This window comes from Etheostoma cragini, chromosome 22, assembly GCF_013103735.1.
Source record: "Etheostoma cragini isolate CJK2018 chromosome 22, CSU_Ecrag_1.0, whole genome shotgun sequence".
Classification (NCBI taxonomy): Eukaryota; Metazoa; Chordata; class Actinopteri; order Perciformes; family Percidae; genus Etheostoma; species Etheostoma cragini.
The window spans coordinates 12045022-12054540 of NC_048428.1; the positions used below are offsets into that span (position 1 = coordinate 12045022).

The window sequence follows — 9519 nt, forward strand, 5'->3', positions numbered from 1 at the left end:
GGCAGTTCTGAAGGCAAAAGGGGGTCCAACCCGTTACTAGCATGGGGTACCTAATAAAGTGGCCGGTGAGTGTAAGTCCATATTCACTCCTCCTTCTGGTCTCAACCAACTCATGTTTGTCAACCATTTAACACTAACACTAACCACGATCTTTTCCCTGAACTTAACTAGTTGTTTTGATGCCTTAACTTTACTGTCATTGCTGCATGACGTTCACTTTTTCTAGCTAAACTCCACTGCACTGAACACTGAAAGGACAGTCATCTGGCTGACTCACAGTCCCTTATTGGCAGATAAACAACTGCAGCTGGTAGCCGGTGTTGCGGAGCACTGTAGCAGCGAAATACAACCAGCAACTGTTTTTTGTGTTCACGTTACAGCGCTAGGTATACAGTATAATATATGGTCTATTAGTGAAGTAGCAGTTATTGCTTAGAGGGGTAGAGGCAAATTCCGAGGAGGCAGGGATATATAGACCAGAAAGGGGGAAATACCATGCATCCCCGGCGGCAAATCGCACCCTGCTTGTTCCCTCTACTTTTCATTTATAGTGTTGAATCAAGTGTCCTGTCTGTTGTCAGGGGGCACGGTCTGCATGGATTGGAAAGATTAAACCGCCATGAAGAGAGTCCTCTTCCATTGAGCTGTGACTTATCTACCAATTGGATTAGAGAACTTTGCACTTTACAAAGCAGCTCATCAGAAAACGCTGGAAACACAAAGCTGTTATGGACAGCACCAGCTTGGTGTAACATGTGTTTGTGTCTGGATTTCAGGCAGAGAGACAGAAGCAATACAGAGAATACAGCGAGAGAGAGAAACAAGAAAAAGCTGCTTGGATTCAAAGTCAAGTCCTGTGTGGTATTTTTGAGACCATGACACTAAGTGAGGTCTGAAAAGAGTGTTGATACAATAGGGCAGTATTATCAACCAGTCTTTTTATGGTGCATTACTTAATCAATTGGGTTTTAAACATGCAAACTTCCAATAACTAAATCTGTCCCTGTTGACGACAAAAAGCTTTTTTGATAATTAGGAACAACAGGAATCAATGATGTGAAATGTTCAAGTGGGGTCCGGGCAGAGATTTATTTATGAAAGCAACTATATAATAGAGGCACATTTCTCACCATGAATAACGACTGTTGTTCTCATATCCTACTAAAGATGCAATTCATCAGGACCAATAAGAGCTGGTAATTTGTCTTCAGGTCTTTGTCTGATGGAGGAAACTGATGAAAACCAAAGGAAATGACCACACGATGTATAGCCCAGCATTTCTTTGAATTAATGCACCAAGTGGGAACGCATCTATCACATGCACCCACGAGGCACATATAAAATCAGAAAAAAAACAAGGCTTATCCATATCCTGCTACCATTGTGATTTGTATTTGGGGAAAATTGGAATCACGAAAAGATAGAGCAGGGAACACGGCTAATTGTGGCCACTGGATGTAAGAATCTCATGATTTGCTAATTGATAAAATCAGATTTCTTTGCACAAGCGTCACATTCATCAAAGATCAAAAGTCTAAGAGCTTTTCTACGCTCCACTGAAAAGTACAGTTTCTGGGGTGAAAGATCTCTTGACATCCAGCATTCTGGACGGCCTGTCATTGTTAATAGTGAGTGCATGGAAGTGGCAAGAGCCTATCTTAAATGGTTGTGCTGCCATCTTGGACAATGGACACATTGTTCTCCACTTCTTCGCCTCTGCTTTGGTGGGTGCTTGTGTGCCAACAACGGGGGAAAATACCCATGCACTATTACAATACGCACTGACCATTTAAAAGGCCACTGGTCACTAAACACAAATACCCAATTGTGAAACAAAAACAGCTGAGTGAGACAGGAGTGATACAACCATTAATAACCATTTCATCTCTAGACAGAGATGGGAGGAGGAGAGCACCAATGGGTCCAAATAAGCACTTAAAGAATAATAACTCTTGATTTTGTCCTCATGTTTAATGGCTATGCATGCTTTATTTGCACCATTAACATCTCTCAGTGTAAACTGCAAGCGTAGCATAAGACTGAGGTATCAAAGGTCTCCTAAAACCAAATATTTTAACATTTAACAATCTCTTTCTACAGATGAAAAGTTTCTTAATAGTTGTTAAAAAACTGCAGGTCTGCCGCAACCTTTCTTTTTGATGTTGCCTTTCTTTAAATAATAGTTCATTTCTTATACTGAAGTTGATATTTTTAACTGTTTTAACTGCTCTTTAATGGTTAATTTCTTATACTGCACTGTAACTTTTAGTTACACTTGTATTTTAATCATTTCCATGAAAAGTATTTTGAATTGCCCTGTTGCTGAAATGTGCTACACAAATAAAACTGCCTTGCCTTGACTGACCAACACTCTAAAACACAAACATATGCAGTTTACAAAGATATGATACAGGAAAACAGCAAATCCTCACATTTGAGAAGCTGGAACCAGAGAAGGTTTGGCATAATTGCTCCAAAAAATAAATGACTTGACTGATCGATTATCTAATCTAATCATTGCTCTGTAGTATACTATTTCTTCCCCAATAGAGAGAAGATGGCAAGATACATGATTTTCACATGTGTCACTATTTATAATTAGTGCCCAACCACAGAGCCAGTATGTATTACACCATGTAATTTGATGTGTTCAAACAATCAAAACATATTACAAGCATTCCATTCTGTCAGACGTTGCTGTACTCTATGGTTTCAATAAGTAATGATGTACAGGAGTAATTTTTTTTAGTCTGTAAATTACAAATCCTTTGCCCCAAAACAAACAGTAGTCTATTCCCAAGACTGTGAAACAGTTCTCTCAAAAAAAAGTAATTTTAAGAGCCCAGAATCACTTCTGTAAATCTATAAACAGGAGAGTAACCCATCTTTTTGCAAATGATATCTTTGTGTTTGGATGATGAATAACTTCAACGCTCAGTCTGCAGCCAAGATTATTGCTTTACTGATTATTTGTTTACATCCACACCTTTGCCTGAATGTATTTTCACTCCTTCTCATTCTGGACCAGACATAACGCATTTTTAATGTGTTTTCTGCTGTGACATTTCTGGTTTGACCAAGGCTTTTGCATAACTGCACTTTGATGGCAGCCAAACTTTGTCATTTTCATTTGTATTTTTGCTATTATGAATTACATAAGCAGTCTACCATATGTATATACAGTGTATGTATGTATATATATATATAGTGTATGTATGTATATTTTCAAGATCTAAGTATGTTTGTTGGTCATATTTGGGCTTGACTGTTTGACCAACTGTGCAGTCCAGTACAATGAAGTTCTGCCCAGATGCCCAACAGTACCTGCGGAGCTCAAACGTCTTCCTGCTCACTGTTGACGTTCAGAGAAAAAATTTAAAAAAAGTCCACAGGCAAGTTTATAAATATCAACAGTGAGCTGAGAGGGGAATTTGATAATTTGGTCTACTATTGGGCACCAAAACAAATCGGGTGGAGTGCAGAGTAAGTTGATCTGGCCTCGGAAAATATGACTGTCAACATACTTTTCAAGCTGCTTTAACCAAACATTTTATAATAACATGAAATAACTGTCTGTAATGTGAAATGGGTCACATACCCTCTAAGAATCATCAGCCAGCACACAACTTTTGTTTTAGCTCTGATTTTGGTCTCCACCAACTCCTCTCCACCAGTCTCTCTAGCGGCTACGTCTTCTACTTTCACAGCTAAATGCTAACTTTGTCTGTCTGCTCCTTGATGTTCGGCAGGTGTGTTTTTAATGAAAGCAGCTGCTTACTTTCTGTAAACAAAGTGAACCAAAAATAAACTAAAATAGTAAAGTTATCGATCGTAAACCCAAAACAAGCTAAGAGCTTGTCCACTTTAAGTAATGTCATTGCAGTGCTATTTGTTTTGATGAAAACTACTACAATGTGGTAGGAAATTTGAAGAAGAATAATCTAAGCATGAAGTCTCTGTGTGAAGAGCTCTGTGTTCTCATCTTAACGTATTACATAGTTTACCTCTGGGCCACCATTTAAACTACAGCTTCTTTGAAGCGTCACAACATGTTTGTGAATGGAGAGACTGAATGTGATCATTTTTTGGTAAGTCTTTAGAGTATTTGGAAAAATGAGGGGAAAACAGCTTTCCTTTTTTATTTAACACAGTGAAGCTTAACCTGGAAAACATGTACCTGTCTAAGACTGACACACAAATAACTCAAAGGTCATGTTTTTCAGCTGGTCAAGAGGAGTCCATCCCACTGATAATATCAATTAAAGGAACTAAGAAAAAGCTGCGTGGGTGACAGCAATGTCACCCATGCCAGATTTAATGGTTTTCCTCAGTGCAGAGACACTTGTTTTAGGCGCTTGTCAGCATTTCTTTTTTTTCTTTATGTAGAAAATAAATACTGTATGGTACAAAGCCACAGGATTAAAATTAATTGAGAATCCACACACTGTTCTCTGGCAGCAGATTGTTTACTTGTTTGTCGGGTGCATGTGTGTGCCAATTCTTCAATGTTGAACCAAGCCAATTTGTGTGTCTGTGTGCATGTGCGTGCATGTGCATATGTGTGTGTGAGTGTGCGTGCATGCCTTTGCACTGTATCAGGGGGACTAGCCTGTTGGGGTTATGGAGGGTGCAGTGTGGGGTGATGAATAGGATGCCTTTGTGCTCAGTCTCTCAGCTGTCTGCAAACCAGTGAAGGAGAGAATAGCGAGAGAGAAAGGAGAATGAGGTGAGGGAGATAAAGGGCCAGATAAAGGGGAAGAAAAGAGGAAGGGAGATAAAAAGGGGAGGAGATGAGAGAGAAACTGTGAAGTGTGGGGAGTACAGGTGAGTCGTGAGGTAATGGGAAGAGAGGTGAGGAATATTTTTTCTTTTCTTTTTGCTGACATGCTATGTAGCCTACTGTTCATAACTTGTATTTTGTGAAAACTTTAATAAAGCTCTTTAAAAAAAAAGATTAGGGAATGTGAGAAAAGAGACTTATGCATTCAAGAACACTGCAATATTGTCTCTTCAGCCAACGAAGAGACAAAGAAGTTGGATAGTGTAGGAAATCGTTGCCATTCATGTTAGTTAAAAAAGAAAACAAATCTCCCAATAAAAAGAGAAATAACTGAAGTGAAAGTGCCCCGGTAGGTAATTTTAATCACTCGGCAGAACCCAGACTTGACCTCATGGCCTCATCCTTCACACATGGTGTGCTTTGGAAATGAGCCAATCATATTGGCAGATGCTGATGAGTTCGGCCGAAGCTGTTGGTGTGGCCACTTTAATATTGCATAAAGGGAACCATTTGACTGTACTACTTCCTAATAAAAAATAATGTATAACACATTTTAAATGGCACAGTCTCACAATAGAGAATTTGGTGGGAGCATTAGAAGGTCAACTGTGATGCAAAGTCTTGATATGTGATATTTGAAAGACCTTTAAAGCACTAAAAAATGCCTTTTCTGGCCTAAAACGTCAGGTGACAAGGTACAAAGTACATCCAGTTACTCTAACAGGTAAGGCTGGGTACCAAACAGTAAAACATTTTGGTACCAATTGAAATGTGTGCTCAATATTTAAAACAGTTTTTAATATAAAAAAAAAAGCTGAAATCTAAAGCTTAGTCTATTGTAAACTAAATGTCTCTGGGTTTTAAATGTTGATACTGTGGACTAAACAAAGTCATTTGAAGATGAATTTATGATTTTCCCCTATTTTCATGACTGTTACAAAGCAAACTAAACAATTAATCATGAAAAGCAGATGAATTATCAGCGGATTAATCAGTAAAAGAAATAACAGTCAGTTGCAGCTCTACTGGAATCAAATGCTTGGACAGACTTGTTTCATCTTTTGAGGAGTTCCTTATTTGAATCAGAATAATGTTGCCAGTTTCAAATGTTTTTTGATTTAGGCACATTAGAGACCCTTGGTTGCAGAGATGAATGGAGACAGAGAAGTAATCTGCAACAATTTTGATGATCATTTTTTAAGATGTGCCTTCTATTTGCCTTAATTTTTGCTATGTTGAGGTTATATTTATGATTTTTAAATTATGGTCTGTTTGTTTGGATAAACAAACAATTTGAAAACGTGAGGGAGAAATTTTCAAGGATAATTTTTTTCTTCTTTTTTGGAGACATCTCACAGACTAAACATTGAAATAATGAATTAAATGAAAAATTAAATTAAACTCAAATTAAATTGAAATGAGTTAAATAGATTAATAAATAATGACAACTATTGAGTTGCAGTCCTATTTGGTCTATTTGGTTCAAGCAGGAATAGGAATTTGTAGAAATAACTTATATTTCTCAAAGTAAGGGGCTGACCGTGGACCATTGAATGGAGATCTACAGTATGTTGCTTGTTTGGCTGCATGTTATTGTTGAGGAATCCTTAGAAGCAAAGAGGTTTGAGCATCTCCCTGTCTATTATTCTAAATCTCAGTCAGTATGTATCCAGTATCCGTCAGTTGTGACTCTGTGTTCAGCATATAAAGTGTCTCTTCACAGCCATAAACACAGTGAGCTGTTCAGTTGAAAATGAGACAAATAAAAATAGGATGTTTTGGGTTCATGCAACAAAATAATGCTCAGAACTCTAAATACCCCCCCCTCGGTCCAGATGTGTCTTTTTCCAGTCAACCCACGCATGTGTCAGATATGTGGATTTTCATCTGTCTCTCAAAACACAACACAAACCACTTGAAATTAAGCCATTCAGCACTGATGAGGTATTTTTCTCCCACAGAAAAAGAGGAATAATCGCAGAGATGTATCAGTGCCTGTTGATTCAGGCATACAGATATCCATGCTCCATTTCATTGCTTCTTTCTCTAACTGATGCAGAATGAGATTCGGTCTGGAATAACTAACCCTAGTGTGGACAGATACTAATACTTTCTGTCTACCCACACTGGGGCCATCGCAACATGGCTTTTCTATGATGAAACAGCAGCGAGCGGTGAAGGGCTGAGGGAGTGGGCGATCAGGACACAAACAGCAGGATGAGATGTGGCATCCATACCTCGAGCACAGCCAACGCAGCATGTGTCTTCAGTAGCTTTGCAAAGTTATACACTAATAGCATATGCAAGAAGTAGATAAACGGAGCCAACTGTATACGAGCAAACTAATTTGCATGTTAACAATAACAAATGTATTGCACTTTAATTTGTTATATCCAGCTAGTGCAAGTCCTTTAGGGGCGGTAAAGATTTCTCTTACTCAATAAGAATTACTCTTAAAGAACAATCAAAGATAGCCTCATTGGCAGAAAACAGTAGTGGAATAATGTTGATGAAAACAGGTGATGATGTGAGGAGGCAGACATCATTAGCCTCCATCATTACACTTCATCAGAGGAGAGGGAGTGTACCCGCTCTGTTGGCGTAATGAGCTGGAAGCATGAACAAAAGCAGATGGCTTTATGAGTCAGACAATAAGGCGCTCATAATTGAATATATATCATTCATTTCAATTTAGGCAGTCAAGCCATTTTTCCACTTGCTGTACCTCGATGGAAATACATTATCAAGGTGTACTGAAGGGCTGCCATCACACTGAATCAGCTGGAGTTCAATGAGGCCTTTCAATACTGGAAATAATTCACCAGGACTTAAAGAGTGTTAAAGTATGAGGCTATAGCTGGTAACAGCCAGATGACAATGTGTATAGTGATAATTGGCATTCCCAGTATTCCTATTATGTTGTACATCCAAGAATCCATAAACAAGGTGTTAATAAGATACCATGCACTATGAGAAAGAGACGTATGGCTTTTGGTGCTAAATTTTGAGTGACCTTATTAGACTTAGTTACGGTGTGGTTTATGTATGTTGTAACACTTTACAGAGTATCTCAGTTTGCCTTTAATTTTAGCGTTTTTATGTCCTCATGGGTAATTTACCATTTTTTCTTACAGAACTACAGATCTGATTGGGGTATCTGTCTACAAGGTTTGCAACCTAAGACAGTGTATAAACTAAATGCAGCCTAAAACTTTCTCAAAGAAACTAAAGTTACAGTCTAGAAGCTGGGAACAACAGAGGGAATGTGATCTACATCCACATATCACCAACTGTCAATCATCTAGACTTTTCCAACATCTCAGTATGTGCAGAAGTATGTTTTGCACGAGACACTGGGAGAAACTTGGCCGCTGCTCGTGCTGCTCTAATCTGTTTTTCTTCTTGAAGAGCTCGCAGCAGGACGGCTGCCTATGGAGCAATTAAAGCCTCTTTCTTAATCCAGCAGCCCCTGATGCTAAAAGACGGCAAACAACTGGAAATCCTCTTCCTCCTCCTCCTCCTCCTCCTCCTCCTCCTCCACCACCTCCTCCTATCTCCTCCACCGCGCTAGACAGCAAGTGCAACAGTAGCCTACTCACCCCCAGTTTCTTACTCCGTATCCTCACGTATCCCTGTTTGACTATGTCGTTGAAGTTGGAAGCCATGGTGAGGGGAAGCGGGTAGCTTCCTGCCCGAGGTAAAAAAAAAAAAAATAAATAACAAAGTAACCTTATTTTATAGGTAGCGAAATATTTTACTTGAGGGTCGTTCGGTGAGACATCCAGCAGCAGGAGAGCGGGCGGTGGGCAACCTGCTCCTGTGTCAGCGATCAGGCAGCCCGGCTTCAGCGGCGCAATCCATCCGCGAGAGGAGGGAGATACCATTCGTCAGCTGATACACTTCAGCCGGAGAGGATAGCAAAGGAGGAGAGGACAGAAGAGGCGCGCTTCCTGGACCACACCATCCCCGAAACTGTGAGGGGGGTGGGAGATAACTGATGTGGCGGGAGGGATGGGGTATCTTTAATGGAAGTGGGGATGCCACAATTTTCAAAATATTGGTTTCTCAATACTCTCGAATCGTCAGCACTGTAGCTGACAACCACGCATGTACCCGTTTAACCAGTAGATCCTATTAGAGTTGCCCAATGTCTATAGGGAATTATTAGTCGTCTCGGTCCATTGCAACCTAATTAGTCATTTGTATAAGGAATGAGCTCAGTAGGCTATCATATTATCATGGTCACATCTGTGAAATTAAATAATAATGATGTAATAAATATATAGTTTGGTTTTAAAAGTGACATTATGTAACCTTTAGAAATAGTATTCCCTCTCCTACTGATGAAAACAACTTCCGGATTTCAGGATCTTCAGAGCTTTGTGTTTACCAGCTAAGCAACCCTGGTTGCTTATGGTGGCTAATTTCATAGGCTAGATATTACTTGACTTTTTGACTCTTCTCTACTTGTGCTACTGTGACACTATGTTTTAGCATTTAACATGATCCCATAGTGGGAGCTATTGGCCACAGCAAAAATTAGGCTCTCTTTACTTTAGTAAGTTTTTAGTTACAAAATCAATGACTAAATTCTAGAATTTCCCCAACTATTTGCCTAAATTGAAAAACCTACATTATTTCTGAATTAAATTTTTATTATGGTCACTCATATGAATGAAGTAGTTACTTAAAATGTAGGCTTTTTTAAAAGTAAGAACCCTATTTGTTTTAAATAGTAG

At 39.0% G+C, this 9519-nt stretch overlaps 1 protein-coding gene across 4 annotated transcripts in view; it reads right to left on the reverse strand.

Annotated features, from left to right (window-relative positions):
* dok6 (docking protein 6) overlaps positions 1–8745 on the reverse strand; it is a 46819-nt gene extending 38074 nt beyond the window's left edge. For 3 of the 4 annotated variants that reach the window (XR_004655187.1, XR_004655188.1, XM_034861620.1), the window contains exon 1: positions 8380–8718. Coding sequence is in view for 2 of the 4 variants with exons in the window: in XM_034861620.1 (XP_034717511.1) it covers positions 8380–8664 (285 nt within the window). In the remaining 2 variants the exon portion in view is untranslated. Of the gene's footprint in view, positions 1–8379 lie in introns of all 4 variants that reach the window. The other variant, XM_034861621.1, reaches the window with a different exon arrangement.
* Between the last annotated feature and the right edge of the window lie 774 nt (positions 8746–9519).